The sequence below is a fragment of the Mastigoproctus giganteus genome, chromosome 11, assembly GCF_048544385.1.
Source record: "Mastigoproctus giganteus isolate SK-2022 chromosome 11, ASM4854438v1, whole genome shotgun sequence".
In the NCBI taxonomy this organism is placed as follows: Eukaryota; Metazoa; Arthropoda; class Arachnida; order Uropygi; family Thelyphonidae; genus Mastigoproctus; species Mastigoproctus giganteus.
Genome location: NC_143585.1, coordinates 150996018 through 151023478, shown reverse-complemented (window position 1 = coordinate 151023478; position 27461 = coordinate 150996018). Strand labels below are relative to the sequence as shown.

General features: G+C 37.0%; 1 protein-coding gene across 3 annotated transcripts in view; it reads left to right on the top strand.

The window, feature by feature from the left end:
• Gcat (Glycine C-acetyltransferase) overlaps window positions 1–27461 on the top strand; it is a 183480-nt gene that overhangs the window by 5448 nt on the left and 150571 nt on the right. For all 3 annotated transcript variants that reach the window (XM_090385157.1, XM_090385156.1, XM_090385155.1), the window contains exons 2-3: window positions 8086–8303; window positions 20700–20789. In XM_090385157.1, the coding sequence (XP_090241283.1) occupies window positions 8086–8303; window positions 20700–20789 (308 nt within the window). The remainder of the gene's footprint in view (window positions 1–8085; window positions 8304–20699; window positions 20790–27461) is intronic.

Below are 27461 nucleotides of genomic sequence, written 5' to 3'. Positions count from 1 at the left end.
TTTTTTTTTGGCTGATGCTGAATAAGTTTGCTTTCTTGCATCATATGCCTCTACTAATGCTAATGCTACTTCCTTTGCTGCCTCCTTTAATATAACTGGATAGATCCCATCCACCCCAGGTGCCTTTTTTTATGTTTATCCTCTACAATTTCTCCTCTACTTTCCTCTCAGTTATTAACAAATCATCTAGCTCACTGCCAGAGTTTACTTCACCTCTGGTGTTCCCCTTCCTGAATAACTCCTCATGTGTGAATGTAGATGCAAAATACTCGTTTAGTTTGTTAGCCACCTGAGCAGGATCCTCAACTGTTGAACCATCAATATCCAGTGGACCAATCTGATTCATTCCTTTCCTTCTAGAGTTTACATAGGTAAAGAACTCCTTTATGTTTTTCTTTGCATCCTTTGCCAAGGATTTCTCATAATCTGCCTTTGCCTGCCTAATCTCCTTTGTGACTTAGTTACAGACCAGCTTATATCTATCATAGGCTTCCATGTCACCCATTAATTTATATGTATCCCATGCATTTTTCTTCTCTGCCATATGTCTCATTTGTTCTTCTGACATCCATTTAGGCCTAAATATGGTTGCATTCAGGCATTTTTAGCCTAATGGCTATATATAAAGTAAGGGAAAAAAAGGGAGATAGAAGATAACAAAAAATGTGTATAATGAATAATTACAAAATTGACAAAATAAGGAAGTTGCCACACAACTTACAAACTGGCCTTTCTTCAGGTGTTAACAGCCAGGAATCCAAGGAAAATAGTAACACACTTCATTTCTGATATAAACCATTAGTTAAAGGGTAAAAACTATAAAATTAATAAAATTATAATAGTAGCAATTCAACAGTAGTGGCACCTGGAAATAATTTTATTTTGCAGGTGCCACTATTGTTTAGTATGAGCATGGCACACCCAGGGTCCTGAGCTATCATCATTCTTCTCTTTCTTGGTGATTCCCTTCTATCTGACATTAATAAATTAGAAATTTTATTAGTAATTCAGAAATTTTTTATTTTATTTTTTTTTGGCTGGTGCAGCATAAGCCTCAGGCTTCCTTGTCCCATATGACTAATAATAATAATAATAACTGTTTCTGCAACTTTGCATATCTCAGGTCTTGTCACATAAAATTGCTCGGAATGGTGTTAGTGAAAATACTATACAGAATGAATACTACACATTCGGCCCCGAAAGAATGTGCAAGGCTCATGAGGTAGAATTTTTCTCAGTGTGGTTTGTGTTTGTTAACAGTAGAGTTTTTTTTTTACAAATATTCTTGCACCCATTCTCTTCAAGTGTATACTTGAATAGAAGGGGTACAAGAATATTTGCTGATGCTATCGAGGCAGTGATAGATGGGTTGAAAAACTGCTAGCTTGGGGGATACAGAGACTAATAGTTTTACTAGAGCTGCAGGCAGAGGTTATTCTTCCATTGCTACATGCAGCAGCCTGGAAAGCAAAGTGTCTGGGATTTCAGGTGATCATTGATCACAATTTAGAGGTATCGGGTACTTCAGTTTAAGCACTGGTCTGATATGGACCTAAATTGCTTTTTCAATATCTTGAGGAACCTACACCTGATCACAGTAGATCTGAAATCTTGCAGCCATTGTGATTCATGGACTTAGGGACTGGATGGACATAATAAGTGTTCCAAATTTCTGAAGTTTTCTGAGCAATTTAGATAAACACAGGAGAGATAGAGAGAGTGTGAGAATAGGTCACCTTTATCTTTAGTGAAGACTATCACTATTAAAACTAAAACCAGCATAACAAACGACTTTTAAATCCTATAAGTACACTTCAATATAAGTTCTTGCAATTTACCTGTTCCCAGATCACACTGAAGGTTCAAGATAACTATACAATGGAATAGACAAATCCTGAGACAGGCCTTCAGACCATAATGAAAGGAGACTACAACATGTAAAGAAGTTAATATTTGCCATATTTGATTCTCTACTCCAGTGGTGCTCAAACTATGGGGCACAACCCCCAGAGGGGTTGCGGGATAAATTAAAGGGGTCGAGCCAATTTTTAAATAAAATTAGTTATTGTGTACATAAATGCTAAAAAGCCTGTTGTTAAAATTACTTTTACAATAATGGGGGTGTAGAGACCTTACTTCTCGAAATAGGTCTGAGATACGAATGAACCCTATTGCCACTTTTTATTTTTTAGGGTGTTTTCACGTGTGATGCAGGTGGCATTCTAACTTATTGTCCTTGTAGATAATATACCTTAATTTCTCACTGGCTATAGACACACAGAAAGCAGCTGACTAGTGTGACTTCTCATTATATATTAGTACTGTACTTCTCTGTATACTCAATTGCTGAACCATTACTATGAATGAAATACAGACAGAAAATCTGTCAATCAATTAGACCTCAATCAGATCACCGCACAGGTGCCTAGTCTCCAGCCACTGCAATTTGCAGAACTTAAGCCTCTCTTGGTAAGAGGATCCCTCCATTCCCCTCACCAATCTTGTTGCCCTTCTCTGTACACGCTCAAGCAAATCGACATCCTTCCTAAAATGAGGCCTCCTGACCTCTATGCAGTACTCAAAGCGTGGCCTGACCATTGCCTTATACAGAGGAACAATCACCTCCTTTTCCCTGCTAGCAAAATTTCTATATATCATTGACAAAACCCCATGACCAGCCCTGGCAGCCTGTCTGCATTGCTCAGAAAACTTCATATCTGACTGCACAATTACTCCCAGTTCTTTTTCATTTTCTACCACCTTAAGTGTAGTACCACACAGTTGGTACTTTTCTCTTGGGTTACTTATACCCATATGCAGTACTTTGCATTTGTCAAGGTGAAACTTCAGTTGCCACTTCTTAGTCCATCTGCCCAAATTATCTAGATCCTGTTGCAGTAGCACACTGCCATTACTGCCATTAACAACCCTGCCAACCTTTATATCATCTGCAAACTTCGACACTAAGCCTGATATACCTTCATCAATATCATCGATAAATATACAAAACAACAGTGTACCCAACACCGAACCCTGTGGGACTCCACTGATAACATTAGTCCACGAAGAGCAGCGCCCATTGATTACCACCCTCTGTCTTCTCCCTCTTAACCATCCTTTTATCAATTGTAGCAACTTACCCTTAATACCATTCTGCTCCAATTTGTACAATAGTCTTCATGCGCAACAGTGTCAAAAGCTTTCCTGAAATCCAAATATATGATATCAAAATTATTTTTTGCATCCTGTTCCTTTGTAAACACATCATAATAACCAATCAAATTTGTCAGACAAGACTTTCCCTTAACAAACCCATGCTGTGTCTGAATTATTGCTGCAGTCTTGTCTAGATGATCCTGCAATGCATCTGTAACCAGTGACTCCATTAGTTTACCCGAAACAGAAGTTAAACTAACTGGTGTGTAATTACTTGTGTCACCCTTCGATCCCCCTTTGTGAATTGGGGATACATTTGCACATCTCCAGTCCGTGGGAATCTCCCCTGAGTCCAAGGATGGTCTCATAATTATGGCTAAGGGTTTGCTTAGTTGCTTTGCCGCCTCCTTTAATATAACTGAATAGATCCTATCCATCCAAGGTGCTTTTCTTATGTTTAACTTCAACAATTTCTCCTCCACTTTGCTCTCAGTTATTACAAAATCATTAAGTACCCTGCTACAATTTGATAACCTTCAGCCATTTTCAAACCTTAATAATTCCTCATGTGTGAATGTAGATGCAAAATACTCATTCAGTTTGTTTGCTATCTGAGCAGGATCATCAATGAGATTCATCCCCTTCCTTTTAGAGTTTTTATAAGTAAAGAAATCCTTGCTGTTTTTCTTGGCATCTTTTGCCAAGGATTTCTTGTAATCTGCCTTTGCCTGCCTAACCTCCTTTGTGACCTGATTACAGACTAGCTTATATCTGCCATAGGCTTCTGAGTCGCCTGATAATTTATATGCATCCCATGCATTTTTCTTCTCTGTTACGAGTCTCATTAGTTCTTTTGATAACCATTTAGGCCTAAACCTTGAAGTATAGGATTAATTGTGAGTTGCTCTATTCCTGTGAACATGACAACCCGAAAAGTTCTAGTCCGACTTAAGGAATGTAGAGAATAATCCCCCCCATATCCATTAAACTTTTTAGACCCCTAAATTTAATTCTAATGTCAAGCTACAGGACCGAAGAAAATAATCGGTCCATATTTATTAATCGGTTTAGACCTTCAAAAAATTTAATTTTATGTCAATCCATGTAATGATTTCCGTGCTGTCAGAGGTATGGCAGCCTTGAGTGCCCAATGTTGAGACCGAGGGCTCTGAACACTATAGTTCTGACAGTGGGGAAGATGTCCCAGATGTTTCGTAAAATTCATATCGCCTTCCCAAAGAATTATTAGCGCATTGGACTAGGAGAGTTGGTTGGAAAAGAAGCTTCCTATATCTAAAATAAAGGTAATCCCTGATGTTTCATAAGTTATATTAAAGGAGGCAGCAAAGGAAGTAAGCAAACCCTTAGCCATAATTATGAGAGCTACCTTGGACTCAGGGAGGTACCTATGGACTGGAGATGTGCAAATGTGACCTCAATTCACAAAGGAGGATCAAAGGGAGACACAAGTAATTACAGACCTGTTAGTTTAACTTCTATTCCAGTGAAATTAATGGAGTCACTGGTTAAGAAGCACTGCAGGATCATCTAGACAAGACTTCAGTTGTAGCTCGGACACTGTATGGATTTGTTAAGGGAAGCCTTGTCTGCCAAATTTTATTGATACTATGATGTGGTCACAAAGGAACTGGATGCGAAGAATAATTTTGATATCATATATTTCGATCTTAGAAAGGCTTTTAATACTGTTGCACATGGAAGACTGCTACACAAATTGGAGCTGTGTGGCATTGGAGGCAAATTGCTGCTATGGATAAAAGGATGGTTGAGTGGGAGAGAACAGAGTGGTACTCAGTGGACACTGCTCATCGTGGACTAATGTTATTAGTGGAGTCCCCCAGGGTTCAGTGTTGGGTCCATTATTATTTTCTGTATTTATTAATGATATTGATGATGGTATATCAGGCTTAATGTCCAAGTTTGCAGACTATACGAAGGTCGGTAGGGCTGTTAATGACAGTATGCTGCTGCAGCAGGATCTAGAAAAGTTGAGAAGATGGGCTGACAGGTGGCAACTGAAGTTTAATATTGGAAAATGTAAAGTACTGCATATGAGAAGCAATAACCCCAGAGTAACATATCAACTGTGTGGTACTACAGTGACAGTGATAAAGGATGAAAAGGACCTGGAGGTAATTGGGCAGGCAGATATGAAGTTTTCGAAGCAGTGCAGACAGTTTGCAAGAGTAGCTCATTGTGTCTGGTCAATGATATACAGGAATTTTTCTAGCAGAGATAAGAGTGATTATAGTCTTGTATAAGGCAATGGTGAAGCCACACCTTGAGTACTGTATACAGGTCTGGAGGCCTCATTTTAAGAAGGATGTTGAGCTGCTGGAACGAGTACAGAGATGGGCAACAAGAATAATGAATGGAACAAAGGGTTGCTCTTACGAAGAAAGGCTTAAGTTTTGCGAATTACAGTGTCTGGGGATTAGGCACCTGCGAGGTGATCTGATTGAGGTGTATAAAGCCTTGAATGGTTTGAGCCTGCTCAATGCTGATGGGATTCTTCCTCTTGCTCAAAATAATCACCTGAGAGGGCATAAATTCAAATTGAGGAAAGACAGTTGTAGGATAGATGTGCAGAAGTTTGCCTTTAGCCAGCGGGTGGTTGATTGCTGGAACAAACTTCCATCTGTTGTAGAAGTTGATAGCTTAAATAGATTCAAGACAGAACTAGACAAACATTTGGACTGAGTGGATGGGTGAAATGAGGTTTTTTTTTTTTTTTTTTTGGCTGGTGCTATATAAGCTTGCTTTCTTGCATCATGTGGCTTTGCTAATGCTAATATTTGCTTCTGTCTTATTGTTTGCCAACTGATTTTTGTAATTGGGTATCCAGTTTTCTCTCTGACTTCCCAGTGCTGGTAGTTGTAGATGGCTCTCTTCTGACTTCTCCACTAATAAATGCTGATGTTCCCCTAGGTTTGGGTCTTTCTCCCACTCTTTTCCTCTTGTATATTAATGACCTTCTTCCATTGACCAGAAACGCTATCCACAGTGTTGCTGATGATAGCACATTGCATTCCATCTTCCAGCTTGAGAAAATTTGCACTGCACAAACACCTTCATCTTCTCGAATATCAACTGCCAATTCTTTAAATGTTGATCTCCAGGTAATTTTCCAGATGGGCAAGATTACTTAGTTGATGTCAGTCCTTCTAAAACTCAGTCTTTTCTTATATCTCACAAAATAGGATTCTGCTACTCCTATGCTTACCTTTGATGATATTTTGATTTCTAGGCAAGATCATATATCTCTTTTGGGGATTACCCTGACTTCTAATCTCTTTCTTGGCATAAGCACATTACAAATGTTGTTCCTCTGCATCTAAAAACCTGGTTTTCTCTTTTGCTATCAATGTTACTTTTTTTTTTTAAATTTTTTTTTAAAATTTTTTTTTATAAACACTTGTAAAATGGATAATGTGTAAATCACATATCCATTTATATATGGAATATTGTTCCCACAACTGGGGCTTTGCACCAAAACCTCTCTCAGGCTTCTAGATTCCATTCAAAACAGGGCAGTTAGGTTAATTAATACTCTTTTCTAACAGAGTTTTTCTTTCTCTCCACTCTATCTCATAGATGTTCTGTTTCTTCTGCATGTGTTTTCTGTAGTTAATTCTATGGGCACTATTCTTCTGAATTTTCTTATCTCTCTCTCTCTCTCTCTCTCTCTCTCTCTCTCTCTCTCTAGGAATTTGCTATATAATATCTTTGTAAATACACCATAGTTTAACTACATACGTAGTGTAACAGCATCATTTAGATTTTATCTCATATTGTAGCTACCTTCACAACGATATACCACGTATTGTACTACTTCAAATAAATAATTCTTTATTCTCAGTGGGCACCACCACCCAGACACGTTTCAGAGCTTGGCTCACCCATCAGTGGGCGGCAGATAACCTGGTAATGCAGACATGCCATCACGGTTGCGAAGTCAATTCCACAATATATGAGGGATGCCAAATGGTGAAGATAATGATAATATGTTGAAGACTAAATGCACAAGGCATAATATGTTATGGGTAGAAATTAACTATATAATATCAGTGTAAATACACCATAGTTTACCCATAAGTTTAACTACATACACAGTGTAATAGCATCATTTAGATTTTATTTCATATTGTGGCTACCTTCACAACGAGATACCAGGTATTGCACTACTTCAAATAAATAATGCTTCTCTAGTAGAGGAGACTGAGGAGACTACTGTTATTTATTCTCAGTGGGCACCACCACCCAGACTCGTTTCAGAGCTTGTTGGCTTGCTCATCAGTGGGCAGGCAGGCAGGCAGGTACCCTGATAATGCAGACATGTCGTCATGTCTGCATTACCTGAGCTGCCATGTGAATTTACTTCTCTGAAAGTATGGATGATCGAAGTGTGTTTCTCCCCCCCCCCACCACCAATGCTTTATAAACTTGCTTTCTTGCATCTTTTTCCACTTCTAATACTAAAATGCAAGATAATCTAGGACATCCTTTGTTTCTTTTGCATTTTTGCCTGGTTGGATAATTGCATATTGTAAATTTTCTGTTGAAATATGTGGCAAGCATTAATTATTATTAAATTGGAAGCTGTTTCCTGGAATGTGGTTTTCGTACATTCTGGAATCAGATCGCTTTAAATACCTGTCTGACTTTTCTGCTTTCCTAAAGTTCACAAGTGGGATGTATACTAGGTGGTATACATCCCAGATGGTGTTTTTAGATTTTAAGAATGGTGCAGTTTGTGCATTTCACCGTATAGCATTCTTTACCTCAAGAATTGTGAATAATTTATATTCAGGTAATTTAAATACTATTTAAAAAGAAAATTTATTGTAGCTAATTCCTTAAAGAAATTATTTATTTTTGCTAATTCCTTAAAAGAATTATTTGTTTTAGCTATGCAGCAGCTTTCTCCAGCATTTTTGAATGTTGCTTTTACAAGTAGCTGGGGTGCCACCAAAGTTATCCTTGATCAAGAGCTGGATTCCATCAAAGAAGCTGGTACGTGGAAAGCAGAAAGAATTATTACTACAAAGCAAGATGCTTTCATTTCTGTTGCTGGAAGAAAAGAGAAAGTGCTCAATTTTTGTGCAAATAATTATCTAGGCTTGTCAGTAAGTTGTGAAATTCATATTTATATCAAATTCCAGAGGTTTTTGAAGGCTATTCTACAAATCATATAATTTTTGGTGAAGGTAAAGAAAGGCAATATGAGAACGGCGAGAAAAGTCAGATAATTTATGCGGAAAATTAGTTTCCTGATACGGCACTCTAGCGCTGCTCGCTCGGTAAACAGACGGTAGGTGTTATTGGTCTGGAGCAAAGTCAAGAATGATATATTGATTGACATTTAGGTGTGGCAAACGATGTGCTGATTGGTGTGTGAACACAACACAATAACATCGGTTTGTAGCACTAACAGTAACTTGCCCTAATGAACGCTTTTCATAATGGTGAAAAAAGATCAGGTTACCTCCTCTTGAACCCCTCCCGAAGTGGAGGGGGTAACCTTTCTTTAGAATCACAGTCATATTTAGAAATACAGTAAACCCCCGCTATTTGCGGGGGTTACGTTCTTGAGAAATGCCGCAAATACCAAAAACGCGAATACTGAGTTATGACTCCCATAGTAATAAAGGGGTTCCGTTCCAAAGTATGAAATATATAAGAAAAACTAGTCTAAAATTTTGCCTATATATGTATTTATGTACCTTCATAATATGACTATGTACATAGACAGTACATAGTGAAATGCAAGCATGTGGCATCGAAATGAAAATAAGAAACAATTTAATATTAAATGTAATATTTATTAGAAATTTCAAACCAGCGTTTTTGCTAGCTAAAAAACTTATCCTGCCAGTGCTATCACCAGTTTCGCTAAAGTGTCGATAAAGGAGTTTTGCCTTTTCATGAATGATGAGTGAACTTAACGGAATTTTATTTTGAGTTCGGTCTTCTATCCACAGATTTAAAGCTTTTTCCATTTTTTATAATTTAACTTCATGAGTTACAGAGCAAATTTTTGAAGCAATTAGCGCGTTTTCACGGACACTACGGTGGATTTTTTCTTCCGATTTTTTGATTGATCGTACCGTTGACTCATTGATTTTATAATGTTTTGCCACTGAGGAGACACTTTCACCATTAGAAATTTTGTCTAATAACTCAATTTTATTCGCTAATGTCATCACCTTCTTTGATCTTTTCATATTTCCCTTGTTATTCGTAGCCATATTTTTGTACAGGTTAGAAAGAACTTGTCCACAATAAAGTCACTTTCTTCCGTTAACATACTCGAAAAAAAGTCTATTTTACACCGCAAAACGGTAGATTTATCACTTTTGTAAGCATATCAATTTATAAGCATATTAATTAAAAGCAAACGACGAAACCTTCCATGATTAGCAAGAAACATCCACGCTCGCGATTTTTTCACCCCTCTCCCCCACCCACTGAGCGCTGTTTTGACTGGGAAAGATAATTTTAGCCACGCCCATGTTTTTTTATGGTGGAAAATGTTCATGGCGCTTTAAAATTCACATTTTTTTAGGTTTCATTTTATATTAAATCAGTGACCACGAATACGTGAAACTGAAACTGCGAATACAGATACCGGAATAGCGTGGGTTTACTGTACATTCATAAAAAAATAATTTTTTTTTCATAAAAAAAATAAATTTTTTTATGACTGTATTTTTATTTTCTTGTTCAATAATATTCCCTAATGGTGAAAAAAGGTCAGGTTATGAAATATAACGAAAAATAAAGAAACCAAATTGTTGATTTAGGTTTGTAACCAAACCTAAATCAACAAAATAGTAAAAATACTCATGAACTCCAAAAATCTGCTTTTAATAATGAGAAAAAAACATAATGAAGAACATAAAAATGAATGGAACAAAACTTTTATTTAGTTTTCATCAAAAAATGAACCAATGTTTTATTTTCCTTACAAATTTATTCCATCTTTAAAAGATTCATTGCTGCTATTACCTGTTTATCGTTCATCACAAAACTATCATGCACCGTTCTTTACTTATAAATATACAATAATGCCAATGACTACACAGTAGATTGTCGTCTGTTGCGCCCACCACCAATAGTTTCATCGTTTGCCATGCCTACCTGGCAATCAATATATCCTTCTCGATTTTGGCTCCAGACCAATAACACCTACCGCCTGTTTACCGAGCGAGCAGCACTAGAGTCCGGTGTTGGGAAACTAATTTTCTGTGTATGTTTTCCGACGTTTCTCGTCATTCTCGTGTTGCTTTCTTTACCTTAGCCTAATTTTTTTTTGTTGATTTTTATTTTGATTAATATAACTAATAATTCAGTATTAAATTAATTTCCTCAACTCACAATAAATGTAGGTTAATGTCAGGCCAGCAACCTACAGCTAATTGTGGGTTAATGGTCTTCACCAAGTGTTATGAGGAATTTGTCTATTATGCATTCTAATTAATGGGTTGTTTGGCTAATTGCATTTAGCATTAGCAAAGGCACATGACCCAAGAAAACAAGCTTAAATAGCATCAGCGAAAACACACACACACACCCACCCCCTTCTCATTTCACCCATCGCTCGGTCCTAATGTTTGTCTAGTTCTTTGAATCTATTTAAGCTATCAACTTTCTACAACAACAGATGGGAAGTTTGTTCCAGCAATGAACCACCCACTGACCAAAGGCTAATTTCAGCACATCTATCCTACAACTGTCTTTCCTCAATTTGAATGTATGCCCTCTCAGGAAATTATTCTGAGCAAGAGGAAAATTGCCATCAGCGTTGAGCATGCTCAAACCATTCAAGGCTTTATACACCTCAGTCAGATCACTTCGCAGGTGCCTAGTCTCCAAACACTGTAATTTGCTAAACTTAAGCCTTTCTTCGTAAGAGCAACCTTTTGTTCCATTCACTAATCTTGTTGCCCTGGTCAGACAAGAGTTCCCCTTAACAAACCCATGCTGTGACCAAGCTATAACTGAAGTCTTGTCTAGTTGATCCTGCAATGCTTCTTTAACGAGTGCTTCCATTAATTTCCGTGGAACAGAAGTTAAACTAACGGGTCTGTAATTACCTGTAATTACAGACCCGTTACAATCCACAAAGGATCCTCCTTTGTGGATTTGCACATCTCTACTCCATGGGTACCTCCCCTGAGTCCAAGGAAACTCTCATAATTATGGCCAAGGGTTTCCTTACTTCCTTTGCCGCCTCCTTTAATATAACTGGAGAGATTCCTTCCACCCCAGGTGCCTTTCTTATATTTCTCCTTGAACAATTTCTCCTCCACTTTACTCTCAGTTATTACAAGATTATTACTGCCAGAGTTGAATACACCTCTGCCATTCCTCTCCCTGAATAACTCCTCATGTGTGAATGTAGATGCAAAATACTCGTTTAGTTTGTTAGCTACCTGAGTAGGATCATCAACAGTTGAACCATCGATATCAAGTGGACCAATCTGATTCATCCCCTTCCTTCTAGAGTTTACATAAGTAAAGAACTCTTTGCATCCTTTGCCAAAGATTTTTCGTAATCTGCTTTTGCCTGCCTAACCTCCTTTGTAACTTGGTTACAGACCAGCTTATATCTATCATAGGTGTCTGTGTCACGTGTTAATTTATATGTATCTCATACATTTTTCTTCTCTGTCATCTGACATCCATTTAGGCCTAAATCATGAACAATATTTCTTAGTTGGTGTGAAAAGCCTAGTAGCTTCCAAAATTTATTCTTTGAATGCTTCCCATTTTGAATTTGTTGTTGGTAACATCATCAGTTGGTTCCACCGTATAGAATTTAAATACTCTCTCAGACCACCGTAGTCACCTTTACGAAAGCAAAAACTATTCCCTTTACCCCTGTTAGCAGTTACCTCTTTGAGTAAATTCCACTTCAGCACACACTGTGGTCACTTCCACGTAGTGGTTCCTTTATCTGCAGATTCTTGATGCATGAAGAATCATTACTGATAATCAGATCAAGAGTATTACTCCTTCTAGTTGCCTCCTGAACATGCATGATGCTGTAGAAAACAATCATCCAATAAATCCATAAAAGCCTTGCTAGTGTGTGAGTGACGAACCCACAAATTCCAGTCAATATCCGGGAAATTAAAATCCTCTATTATAAGACACTCTAATTTACTGGCCCACTCTATTTCTCCGTACAATTGCTCATATGCAATAACTGAGAGCAAAGTGGAGGAAACATTGTTGAAATTCAACGTAAAAAAGCACCTGGGGTGGATGGGATCTATCCAGTTATATTAAAGGAGGCAGCAAAGGAAATAGGCATACTCATAACCATAATTGTGAAAGCTTCCTTGGATTCAGGGGACTTGAGATGTGCAAATGGGTCCTCAATTCACAAATGCGGATCTAAGGGTAATGTGAGTAATTGCAGATCTGTTAGTTTAACTTCTGTTCCAGGCAGTGGCGTAACTAAGTTTTTTGGGCCCTTAGGAAAGAAATCATTTTGGGCCCCTTATTTTTATTAAAATAAATTTTTACTAGGTATAATATAAAAAAAATGTTGAATCATTTTAATTACATAAATATGTATTTTATTTTCGATTATTTTATAATTTTACAAACATCAAAAACATGAAAATTAATATTATAGTATGATACTACTTATTAAATACAATTTGGCAAACATAAAAAATTATACTGTAGCTAATAAATTTACGAAAAAAGTTAAAATGTTACTTTTAGCACTTTTCAATTTGCAGAATCATTAATAAAATCCATTTTATTGGCATATTTATGCTCAATAGCCACATTGCACAGTCTACTTTGACCAATAGCATTTCTTTTATAATATTTTATTTTTCGTAATTTACTAAATGATCTTCTTTCAGCAGAGGAAGCTGGTAGGGTAAAAAATAATATGAGTAAAAATTTCTGAAAAGTCAAATAAAAAAAATTGTCTGATAGACATGTCTGCTGATAAATCTTGTTTAATAAGTATGATTAAATTATAATATTGAATCGGCAGTTTTGATGAGAGGGTACAGATGAATATGTTTTTATGAGATTTTCATACTAACTTAATATATCAGCATTTGACATATTAATTTTTTTTTTTCGGTTCTAGTATTGCAAAATAATTTTTTACTAACTTCATACTTTCAGAGCGGTATTTAAATTGTATTATTATTTTGTTTAAAACAGTAAAAAACACTGTTTTAAAAAAAAAACTTTAATCTCTATTATCAAACAAAAAATCTGAAGCTAATTCATCGTACTGTCTTTTTGTTCTACGTTGTTATTTGTCTTCAGATTTGGGATCTACCCTGAACTCCTTGGCAATTTGCTTAGATTCGTATGAATTTCGAATGTTTTGTAAATTTTTACTTACTCAATCCAATACAGAAATACATCAAGGTCTATATCATGCTTCTGTAGAGTTTGTGAAGCATAATTAATTTCGCACGTCACGTTATTCAAAAATATACAAATGAAAATAAAATCAAATGTCATCATTTGCTTTATTATTCTGCGGTCTCTGTCTCGGTCTGCTTTTTTAGTTGATTTAAGATTCATTTCTGTCAAATCTTTTATCATATCCACAAAATGAAGTTTTACAGCTGTTATTGACTGTAATCTACAAGACCAGTGAGTAGGGTTAAGTTTTTTTTTTTTTTTTAATGTACTTCAGATTCACCAGTAAATTTAGAAAGATTTTCCAAAAAAGAGTTTCCAAAAAAGTTATACAAAAGTTGAAGAATTTCGAAAAGTGATGAAACGTTATTACAATAATTTATGCAATCAGTAATAACTAAATTTAAATTGTGACTTTCATAATGAATGTACTCTGCATTAGATTGGATCCTTTTAATGTGTGACTTCACACCATTATAAACCTCACTCAGGGCATTAGCCCCATCATATCCCTGACCATAACATTTTTCAGTGGGAATATTTAGTTTGTGTAATATTTTCATTATATCATCCATCATCATTTCTGCCAAATAATCATTAATGTCATGTTTGTTTGTTTGTTATTTGGTTTTTAGGAGCATTAGCAACTAAGGCCATATTTCTCCGGGGATATGCGGTGGTCATTCCCTGACCTTTCCGCATCCTCCGTATTTGGTGGGCATGGGCTCGAACCCCGGTCTATCAAGAAGTGTGTGCTACGTACTGCTGCCCCTGCCTACCTGGCTACGGAGGCGCCATTCATGTCATAGAATCCTAAAAACGTTTCACAAATTTCTAAATCTTTGGATTTTTCATTTTCGTTGCAAATTATTTGAACATGTCATACAATAACACTTAATTGATCTTTTTTTTTTTTTGTGAGATCTTGAGTGGTTAACTATTAACTCATTTTGGATAGTGGGACTTAAATAAGTTACTGAACCAGATGGCTTATTAATAATTTGTTTCATTACGTCCTCATAGTAGGAAAATAAAGGGACTTGCGATAAAAAATTGCCATTGTATTCTTCCGAAAATTCTTCCCGATGATCACGAAATGCTAAAGAATTTTTAGCCAACCTAAGTGTTATCTGAAATAACCGTTCTAGTACCATTTTCCAGAATGAAGATCTGTATCTTACTTGTTCCTCAAGATCTTTATCAATCATTGCGTTCTTTGCCACATTTCATGTATAGCACAATCCACGATATGATGTTGAGAAACACTGAGTTTTTATCCGAAAAGATAGATTTTTTTTCCAATCTCGTAGTCTGGAGTATCATAGCCACAAACCAGCAACTGGACCATACGTTGAAGTAGAATTGTAGTATGTGTCACTAAAACTTTTATTTTGTTGCTCAGGATCCCTTGGAAATGGTCCTTTAGGTCTTTGAGGTGACAAACTCATGTTTCTTTTGGTTTCATCAGAAATGTTGATGTTCATGTATTCTCCATGATCATTTGAGGGAATAAAAAGTGCAGTGCATTCAACACTAATTTCATACAAAGGCAGGTCTATTATTATTGAATTGTTTTTGTTTCATCACCCTGCTTGATTTTAATGATCCACAGATATATTTACACCAGAAGCTTTCTTTTCCGCATTTTCCGATTCAATAATGGTCTTTCTTTACCTTCTTCTGACATAATTCATTACTATGTTTTGTAAAGAAATTATGTAATTTAGGCAATTTATTGACTGCTTGTTCTTTTGCTTTCTTCATTGTTCTTTTTTGGCTTCACTCTTTGTCCTTTTCTTTTCATCCATTTTTAACTAAAAATTGTATTAATTTAATTTTAAACTTTATATTTTAAATACAAATAGCAATAATAAAATACATTTTTGTATGTCAATTGCTGTTTTGATAATGACTTGAACAAACTTGAATTGAAATTAATCAACTAACAACTTTTGACCACTGTATATGGCTAAATGTTCTTATACAGTGGGCCTATCCCCCTTGTCCTCCTGTGAAGTTGGGGAATCTTGAACACCATACAATATGATGCATACACTACAGTAACCGAATGAGTGTCTGATCACTATACAAAGTTGCATTTGTAAAAGCAAAATAAAGACTGCTGCCGCCTGGTTTTGTTATGTTTTGGCGATAAAATAGAAGAATTCCTTCCTTATTCTAGATGTATGGAGCTCAGTGAGAAAAATATTTTCATTACATGTAGCATTTGTCTATAGGCCCTAGCATAGTAGGGGCAGCCCCTTCTTGCATCTGTTTATGGGCCCTGGTGAAGTAGGGGGGCACCTAATTCACTAGGGCCAATAAGCTTTGCCTACTTTTGCTATAGGGTAACTATGCCCTTAGTTCCAGGGAAAATATTGGAGTCACTGGTTCAAGAAGCACTGCAGGATCATCTTGACAAGACTGCAGTTATTGTTCAGACACATTATGGGTTTGTTAAGGGGAAGTCTTGTCTGACCAATTTGATTGGATAATATGAGGTGGTCACAAAGGAAATGGATGCAAAAAATAATTTTCATATCATGTACTTGGATTTTAGGAAAGCTTTTGATACTGTTCTGCATGGAAGACTACTATACAAATTGGAGCAGTATGGCATTAAGGGCAGTTTGCTGCAATGGATAAAACGATGGTTGTGTGGGAGAAGACATAGAATGGTAATCAATGGACACTGCTCTTTGTGGACTAAGGTTATTTGGGGAGGCCCCCAGAGTTCAGTGTTGTTTTCTGTATTTATCAATGATAGTATACTAATGGAACAGGATCTGGAAAAGTTGAGCAGATGGGTTGAGAAGTGGCAACTGAAGTTTAGCTTTGACAAATGTAAAGTACTGCATATGGGTAGCAGTAACCACAGAAACATATCAACTGGGTGGTACTGCCCTTAGGGTAGCGGAGAATGAAAAGGACCTGGGGTAATTGTTCAGTTAGATATGAAGTTTTTGAGCAATGCAGACAGGCTGCAAGGGTAGTTCAAGGTGCAGGGATAAGGAGGTGATTATCCCCTTGTATAAGGCAATGGTCAGGCCCCACCTTGAGTATTGCATGCAGTCTGGATGCCTCATTTTAGGAAGGATGTAGAGCTCCTAGAACAAGTACAGAGAAGGGCATTGAATTTGGTGAGTGGAACAAAAGGTTGGTGTTATCAAGAAAGTCTTAAGTTCTGCAAATTTCAGCTTCTGGAAACTAGGCACCTGCAAGGTGATCTGATTGAGTTGTATAAGGCCTTGTGGTTTGAGGAAGCTCAGTGCTGATGGGATTCTTCCTCTTGCTCAGATTACTCACCTGAATGGACATAAATCCAAATTGAGAAAGACTATAGAATAGATGTGTGGAAATTTTCCTTTAGCCAGCAGGTTGTTGATAGTTGGAACAAACTTCCATCTGTCGTAGTGGAGGTCTAAAACTTTTATAAGCTCAAGGCAGAATTAGACATGGATTTGGAGGGAATGGATTGGTGAAATGGGAAGGTTATTTTTTATATATATATTTTTTTTGGCTGATGATATTATAAGCTTGCCTTCTTTCATCATATCCCTCTCTACTAATGCTAATATTAGTCCACGAAGAGCAGTGTCCACTGATTTCCACTCTGTCTTTTCCTACACTCTGCCATCCTTCTGTCCACTGTAGCAATTTGCCCTTAATGCCATAGTGCTCAAATTTGTACTGTAGGCTTCCATGTGCAACAGTATCAAAAGTTTTCCTGAAATCCAAGTATGTGATATGAAAATTATCTTTTGCATCCATTTCCTTTGTGACCACATAGTATCCAGTCATTTTGATTAGACAAGACATCCTCCTGATAATTTATATGGATCCCATGCATTTTTGTTCTCTGGCGTGAGTCTCATTATTTCATCTGACATCTATTTAGCCCTAAACCTTGAACAGTATTTCTTAGTTGGTATGAAAAGCCTAGTAACTTCTAAGATTAATTCCTTGAATGGTTGCCATTTAGAGTTTTCTGTTCGTAAGATCAGCAGTTGGTCCAACCATATAGAACTTAAAAACTGGGTGAAACCACTGTAAGTCACCTTTACGAAAGCAAAAACTGTTCCTTTTATCCCTTATGGTAGTTGCATCTTCAAGTAAATCTCGCTTCAGTACACTGTTACCCTTGCCACCTACTGGTTCCTTTATCTGTAAAATCTTAATGCATGATTAATCACCGCTGATAATCAGATCAAGAGTAGTACTCCCTCTAGTTGCCTCTCGAACATGCTGCTGTAGGAAAAATATTCATCCAACAAATCCACAAATGTCTTGCTAGTGTGTAAGTTACCAATCCACAAGTTCCAGTCAATATCTGGGAAGTTAAAATCTCCCATTATGAGACATTCTGATTTACTGGCCGTTTTTATTTCTCTGTAAAGTTGTTCATTGGACTTATCAGAGTCATTTGTCTTATAACACTCCTACTCTCTTATTTGCTTTCCCAGTGCTTATTGCACCAAACTTGTTCAAAATTGCACTGTCTACCAATGTCAGCTGGACGCACTACCTTACAATTATGTTTATTAAATAACAGCATAACCCATCCTCCCTCCTCCTCCTTTCTGTATATATTGCACTCCCCAAATTCCAATTCTGCATTTCTTATATCTGCGTGACACTACAGATATAAGAAATATCTGTGGCCTCACACAGATATAATTGTTGGGATATCTCTGATATCCTAACAATATCTGCCTTTGATGTCTTGATTAGTTAATATCCAAATACTGTAAATTCTTAATTTACGTGAGGGTTATGTTCCAGAACCTCATGCATAATTTAAATTCATGCCTAATGGAAATAAATACCAAAAAATGTGATAATAGGCCTATGAGAGTAACTCTTGCATGTAGCTAAGTTACCCCTGCTGGTACATAACATTCATTTTCTTTGGTTAGAAGACTGGACACTCTAAAGAAAATGATGAGCAACCAAAGAGATTCATTCCTCTTTATTGATTTACTTAGTTATTTATTTTTTTGTACAGTAAGAAAAAGTATGTTCACTCTAACCAACATATACAGTACAACAGAAACAAGAATTGAGAGAGAGAGAGAGAGAGAGAGATTGGGGCTCAACATGGCCTTAGGCAGATGAGAGTAATTGTCATGGTCAGATTCCTTTCCCACAGATTCGGACCAGATAGGTTGGTGTAGGGGTTTATGCTAACCCAGGAGATGGTTGGTTCACTTGACTGCACCCTTGAGCTCTTGAAAAAGGGACAAGATTTAGTTGCTTTGCATGTTGCCTCTTCTCTCGTAACAACCCATGGTAGCAACCAAGTTCTAGCGTAACTTTATATTGCACTTTAGAGATTTGTTCAAGATTAGGGTTTTCATGAGCTAACAGATTTAGGCCTTCATCTATAACAGGGGTGGCCAACGAGTCGATTGCGGATTTAATTTCGGTTGATCACGGCGAATTTTAAATATACAGTCATTGCTCGATTTGTGCACCTTGTGCAATGAAATTTTTGAGATGGTAGATTGCGGCACATTTTGAAGGAAAAAAGTAGATCGCCTCACAAATTAAGTTGGCCACTCCTGATCTATAAGATTTAATGCTTTTTTTTATTCCTTGCACTCTCAGGCTCCGTTCTTCTTTAACCACTTGGATTTCTCTCGCTGCTGCTCCAGTGCAAACAGATCTTCATTTCAAAATTCCTGATGATGCGAATCATTTTAAATTATCGACATCAGTTTCCTCCACTTCAGTGAACCCTATCTTTTTAGCGAGTTTCATGCATTTGTCTTTAGCTTGTGCATAATCTTTTCGGTATCAGAGCCTTTGAAGGAATTGGATCTGGACATAACTTATGCCACGAACTTTGAATACAGTTATGTGAAATTTCGCATCATGCAGCTTCAATGAATTTTAAAGCATCTTTTTTATTGAAGGCTTGCGAATATTGCTTTGTGGTTAGTCTTGTCAATTAGATCAGCTAGAATGTGTTTTAAATACTGAGTCTTAAAAGATTTAATCACATGTTGGTCCATAGGCTGAAGTATTGCAGTTCTATTAGCCTTGGAAAAACAATCATGATATTGGAACAGACATCAACAATACTGGTTGGATGAATTGGATGAATGAAGTGATTGGAAACACAGAAGGCAGTCGAAGAAAAGGTACAAGAAGTTTAATTCAGATGCACATATAAAAGCTTATTATGGCAGCATCACAAACTCAGGGGTAGGGTGAGGCATTAATAAATCTTTGCTAAGCTGAGTGGGTGGCACTGTGTTTAGTTTAGAAACAACTGCTTTAGTGGATTGAATTTGCAGAGAATAATTTGTTCCCTTTGTAAGCATCTGAAAAATATTCTGATATTTTTCTGACAAGTGAAATATGTATTTCCCAGAAATTATACTAATAACGACAAAGAGCAAATTTCATTCATGTCTATAGGTGGGATAAACTCTAAGTGGTAGTGCCTGCAGTAGCACCAAGGAAAGATGTTCTTCAGATAACAAATAATTTAAACAGCATAGTTCAACTTATGTAGCTGTTCAGATAGTAAGTGTACACACATGCAACACTTTGTATGAAAACAACAGAATTTCATCGTTAATTTTACTTCAAATTTGAAATAATTTGGGAAGTTAAAGTTAATTTAAATAATAAAATGGCATATTGCTTCTCAGATGCTTTTGCAGCTGAGAAGCATTTGAATCCCTCTTAATAAAACATACTTGAGGGCCATGATGTACCTCTTGGCTATTTTTGAATATAGAGATTTTTATTTATCAGAACAACTGTATGGACTCAATTTTATTTTCTTCCTATCCTTGATGCATATTTAAAAAAAAAAATTGCAAAATTTAGGTTATCAGTTATATATCAACATTTTAGTAGAAGAATTATAGCAGTACCTTTATTTGCAAATCTTGTATTTAAATAATGTTTTAATTATAAAATGTGTTGTAAAAAAAAAATCCAAGATATTTAAAATAAAATGATCTTTCTAAAAACATCCAAGATAACCAAACATCCAACTCTTTGGGACTATAAACAATAAACTTCGGTTGGAGTAAGGCTATTTTGCAGAATCACTTTTAATATGTAGAAGTTGCATTTACTAAACTTTCATTTATTGCTAGAGTCATCCTGAAGTAATAAAATCTGGTAAAGAAGCTCTTGAAAATTATGGAGCTGGATTAAGTTCTGTTCGTTTCATTTGTGGTACTCAGGTATGTACATTCCTATGTAGCTTTATATTACCTTTGCCTAGATATTTGTTTATACAAAGTAGACAGCAGCTAGATAAAATCTTTTTAATGCTACCCAAATAATATAATAAAATTCTTTAGGTAATGGGAAATGTATAAAATAAGAAAAAATAATGAATCTGAAATCTGTGTATATACTTAGTCATGATGTCATTACATGATTTCCATCAACCAATATTAAAGTAGTAATTAAAGTAATTGATTATTAATCAGTTATGAATATGAAAACAAAAGTAAAAGAAATTGGATGGATTCCAAATGACCATCACAGTCAAAGTTTGTCTTGTACCGTGTTATACCCCCCCATTTTCTGCCTGCTTAACAAATGTCTGATCTCCAGCTTTTTGAAAGCTAAACTTTGACAACCATTCATGTCCCTACATGAGTAATAATGCTCTCTTCCTCCCCTTATATGACAGTTGATTACATATTCTGACAGTCATTTGTTGTTGCTGGCTGACCCAGCATGATTATTGTCCACCTATCCTTATTCCAAACTAAACTCTGTTGAACCAAAGCAGTATGCACTGTACTGTACCAATTCAGGCTCTTTTGGAGCCTGAATTGGGAGTAAATAATAGCATCTGCCATACAGTGCAAGGAAGCCACAGGCTTTCACTGAACTGGTTAAAAAAAAACCCCTCTAGTAGATAAGAATATTCAAATTATATGTTTCCCTGCTCATATAGGTAACTATCCAGTTGACCTTTGAATTTATTTGCATTTAAGCATCAACTACTTATGAGGGCAACTTTTTCCAGCAATCAAAAACTCGCTGGCTTTATGACCTACTGAACTCAACAGGATGGCATTTGATGAATCGTCAATACGATACCATGGGCTTTCCTGGTTTTTTTTTTTTTTTATGTGAACCCCAAACATGAGAGGTATTAGAACCTATAGTACTTAGTACCGTGCTTGGCTTTGAGGTTAAGAAGACGAAAGAAGATATTTTTTGACTTTGGATTTGAACTTCTGTAGATTGTAAAATATGTAGTAGATTATAAAATAGGTTGCCTGTTTACTTTTCAGAAAATTTCATATCTTCCCGTATCATAAGTCCTAGATCCTATTCTTCCTCCACTAAATATGACTCAACAAAAGTAAAAGAAAGTGGATGGATTTGAAGTATATAATTTACAAACTTGCTTTTAACTTCATTAAAACAAACATAGATGCCACTTCAGAGAAGTGGCACCTATGTTTGAAGTCTATTCAAGTCATCATGAAGGAGTGCTGCTTAGCACTGATCATTAATGATTTCACCAATTTTTACATTGTCTGCAAATTTGGTCCTTGAGGTTGTTGCAGACATTTTCTCAGATATGCCAGACAAGCTGTACTTGCTACCTATGAGTCAAAATTGCTGATGGGATCTGATATTTGGGTGACACTCAAGTCAAGTGCAGCCAATTTTGGTGAAGTTTGGATGATCGGTGACAGCCAAATCCTCTGCTTGCACCTTCACGATGGTGGGACTGTTAGTAATCCCGGGTATAACCCCCCATGTGCAAGCACACTGGGTAACCAGTAACTGAACCAACGTAAGCAGGGGTCAAGGTGTGGTGCCCACACCTTGACCCCTGCTTACATTGGAGGCCGGCGCCTCCGTAGCCAGGTGGGAAGGAGCGGCAGTGCGTAGAACACGCTTCTTGATTAGACCGGGGTTCGAGCCCGTCACCACCAAATACGGAGGATGCGGAAAGGTCAGGGAATGACCACCGCATATCCCGGAGCAATATGGCCTTAGTTGCTAATGCTCCTAAAAACCAAATAACAAACAAACAAACAAACAAACATTGGAGGAATGTTGCTCCTCTGTGTCACCAGGCAATACTAGGTGGTAGATGACTCTCATCAACTGGTGCAATATGGCCGCTTTGTTTATTGGAGGCTTGAAGTTGTGGAACCCATGTTTAGCTCCAGAGCTAAGTTCTGGTCAACCTTCCCGCATCTCTTCCATCATGCAGTATGATTGATGTCTTTTGAGGTTATGATGTACATCATGGCGAGACCCAATGATGTACATCATGGCGAGACCCAATGATGTACATCATAAGCTTGCCACTAGTTAGTATATGGGACCGAATCTATTGGTAACTCTCTAGGAGGCTTCTGGATCAGCTAGTGTATAATCTTGCTACCTCTTCTCTGCCAGATAGTGACTGGAGGGAGTCTGAGTAGTGTGTATACGGGGGGCATTGTCGAGGCCACGTTATGATAAGGATCTGGGTATATTCTTACCATGTGTTGGCCATCTCTAAAAATTTCATTACTTCATACCCAATGTCCCCCCCCCAACTTTTTCGTACTATTGAATACACCATCAATTGTCAAACTAATAGAGTAAGCTTATCTGCAAAAAAAGATCTAAACTTCCCAATTCATTTCACAAATATAAGTGGTCTCAGTTCTAATCTCAATGATGTCCATTTCCAATTGCAGTCTTGCCAAACCCCATATACTTTTTCTGATAGAATCTAAGTTATCGGTTGATTCAACTGCTCATCTCAGTTGCCCAAATTATTAACTGTATGATTACTTTTGCCTCAAAGGTGGCACTTATGCATATGTTTCTTCCGATATTCCCTGTCAGAGACTTGGTAATTGGAATCTCCTCTTTTCAATCTTCTTTGGCTTAAAATCTCTCTACCTCATTGTGTCAAATTCATCTGTTGCTTCTTTCATTCTCCAAACTGCACTAATCACCCAGAACTCTTTGACTTTCTCCAGTCCAACTTTCCTAATAGCGAGGTAATTTTTCTAGGTGATTTTAATGTTCACAACTCCAACTGGCTTCTGTTTTCTAGTCACACAGACACAGCTGGGCGGGATGCTGAGGCTTTTACAATTACTAATGACCACACACAGATTGTTCATTTACCTACCAGACAATCATAACCACACAGCCAACATGCCTGATCTTTTTCTCACAAACAGCACTGCTAAGTTCACTGTTGAGGTGAATGGTCTCTAGGCACCTCAGATCACAACTTGGAATCTCAACGTCGTGTTCTTTGGCATACAAGAATCCAAAATGAGATGACCTGCGAGATTTCTTTTCTTCCTTTCCTTGATTGGATTACTGTTTCAAATCATCTGATGTCAACGTTGGCTCAGATCGTGAGATTGAAATTATTTTTGCATCGATGGAATACTTTATTCCACACTCCACTTTAAAATCTCGTCCTTTATCTAAACCTTGGTTTTCCACTAAATACGCAAAGGCCATTCAGGAGAAGAATGTTGCATATCGTAATTGGCTTTTTTCCAATTCTTCAGTTTCATTTTCTGCATACACCAAAGCTCGCAACAATTGTAAAGCAGTTATTATTCAGTCCAAACTAGATTTCGAACATGCTAAGAGTACAAAAATTGCTTCTTATCCTAATGGTAGCTGAGCATTCTGGTCTCTTGCCAAAGCTATTGGCTGCAACCTTTCCCCATCTCTGCTCCCACCTCTGTCAAAACCAGATGGTTCTCTTGTCACTTCAGCCAAGGATAAAGCTGACCTGCTAGCATCCCATTTTCCTTCTAACTCATGTATTAATGATCTTGATAAAACACTTCCCACCATTCCCAACACGCTCCATTCAATGCCTCCTACGGTCTTCCGTCAAAAGGCTGTCAGAAGGATTTCGACAAAACGATGCTCAGAAAGCTTCAAGTGCTAAAGGTATTTCTCCACTTGTTCTCAAAACCTGTGCTCCTGAACTTACTATTGTTCTTTGCTGCCTTTTTTCACTTTCTTTTTCCAAAGGTGTTTTTCCTTCTGCTTGGAAATTTGCTCATATCCAGTCAGTTCCTAAAAAGGGTGACAAATCCCTCCCATCCAGTTATCGTACCATTGCAGTTACTTCTACTCTTTCTAAAATAAGGGAGAAATAAATTAACTGCCAACTCTTAAACTACTTAGAAACCTTCCATCTGATCACTGATGGCCAGTATGATATTCTGGCTTATGTTACCCATTTATGGACTAATTCAATGGAAAAGTCTGGTGAAACAAGCAGTTGCTCTTCACATCTTAAAGGCTTTCGATCATGTTTGGCTTAAAGGTCTTCTAAACAAGCTTCCATCTTATGGTTTTCCAACTGTTTTTTGTAATTGGTTATCCAGTTTTCTCTCTGATCGCTCACTGAGGGTGATGGTAGATGGCTCTCTGTCTTCTAACTACTCCACTAATGCTGATGTCCCCCAAGATTCAGTTCTTTCTCCCACTCTTTTCCTCTTGTATATTAATGACCTTCTTCCATCGACTGGAAATCCTATCCATAGTTTTGCCAATGATAGCACATTGCATTTCACTTTCCATTTTGAGAAATCTTGCCCTGCTCAATCAGCTTCAACTTCTCGAATATCCACTGTCAATTCCTTAAATGCAAATCTCCAGTTAATTCTCCAGTGGGGCAAAGACAACTTAGTTGATTTCAATCCTTGTGAAACTCACTCGTGGCTTATATCTCGCAAAAAAGGATTCTTCAGCTCCTATGCTTATCTTTGATGACACTCCGATTTCCAGGCAAGATGACATATCTCTTTTGGGGATTACCCTGACTTCTAATCTCTCTTGGTACAAGCACATTACAAATATTATTTCTCTGCATCTAAAAAACTTGGTTTTCTCTCACTCTCGATGTTACTTTTCTTCCAAACAGCTGTTCACTCTTTACAAATTGCGACTCTGCCCTACCATGGAATATTGTGGCCACTTCTGGGGCGGTGCCCCAAAAACCTCTCTCAGGCTTCTAGATTTCATTCAGAAGATGGCAGTTAGGTTAATTAATGACTCATCTCTAACAGAGTCTCTCCACTCTCTGTCTCATAGACGTACTGTTTCTGTTGCATGCATTTTCTACAGATATTTCCATGGTCATTGTTCTTCTGAATTGGCTTCTATAATTCCCGCTCTCTCTTTCAAAACAGTCTGACCATATGCCTCCACCAGCCAACATCCATTTACTCTCCAACTTCAAACTTATAGAACCAACTTTTCATCTTCCTTGTTTATTCATTCAACTTCCGTTTTCTGAAAATTACAATCTACAGAAGTTCAAGTGTAATGTCAACAAATATCTTCTCTCGTCTTCTCAACCTGCAACCCAAGCACAGTACTAAGTACTATAGGTTCTAATACCTCTTGTGTTTGGGGTTTTCATAAAAACAAAGGTATAACTGTCACTCGAATACCCAGCCTGAGTTCTGTTTGGAGGGATGGTTTTGGCAAGTTTTTGTTATATCACTGTACTGTCAATGTTCACAGTACAGAAATCCAATTGAACCATTTTTTGATTATTTAGATGTTACACTAAATTCTCTCCAAGGCAAAAATGTAATAGTCATCGTTGATGCTAATGCTGAATTCAATGGCTCTCTGGAACAGTGCCGCTACCAATGATAAAGGAGAATTGTTAGAAGTATCCATTCTCTCTCACTGTTTAACCATATTGAATACTATTGGCCATTCCCCCACATGTGTTATGTCAATGGGCTGTACTTTTATAGATTTAACTCTTGCCTCAACTCTTGTCACGGCTAAACTTAGAAACTTGATACAGGTTTATCAACAAGTGACCACAATGTCATTACTTTCCAGCTGGACTGTGAGTTTCGTAGTTCTAGACATGATCAGGTGGATGTTCCCAGATTTAATACCAAACATTCTAAATGGGACAGCTTGACACTGTGATAAGGGAATTCTTTTCTCAGGAAAATTTAAATTTTGTGACAACCTTAGTGTAGAGATGCAGGTAAGGTTTATTCAAAATAATATCATTGCCTGTTTGTGAACAGTCTATGAAATATAAGAAGCAGCAGCCCTTCCATGTTCCATGGTGATCTCCAAATCTATCACTCTTAAAATTGGAAACCAGGCAAGCGAGACGTGAATATCAATGGGTGTAATTGGATAGGTCTCGCTCAATCATTCAGGTAGTTATATTACAAAGTAGATATAATAATGCTTGAAGGAAATACCATGAAAAAAGCGTCCTGGGAGAGCCTGGTTGACACCCAGGGAAACAATGATCCCTAGGGACTTATTTATAAACTCCTAAACAATAAAATTCTGCCAGAGAAGTTTATACTTCCGTCAAGACTAAAGATAACCAGGATACCACTTCTTGGGTTCCAGCTATGGAAAGGATACTAGATGTTCCTTTCCATGGCTGGAACATAAATAATTCCATGGCTAATACATAAAGAATGTGAGGAGTTTTCTTCACTACAAGAAGAAATTAAAAGTAAGAATTCAAACTATAATGACTCATCAGAAGAATCTGCTTTTACATCTGATGAAATTGATTTTGCTTTGAAGACTATGCATTCTGCTAAATGTTCAGGATATGATAGTATAGGAGTCAAAGTTATTAAGAGGGTCTGGAAGGTTGTTCCTGTTGTTTTTCTAACCTTGTTTAATTCATGTCTCACACACGGTACTTTGTTAAGAACACACGTTGTTAGGAACGTTAAGAGAGGCTGTTCGCAGGGGTCCACATTGGGGCCCTTGTGTTGGAATTTAGTGTTCAATTCATGGTTGTCTAAAATGATTGATGCTATTTCTATGACAGCATTTGCAGATGACCTCACAATCTTGATTAATGGTAATTCTAGGAAGTCATTTGAAGACGTTGC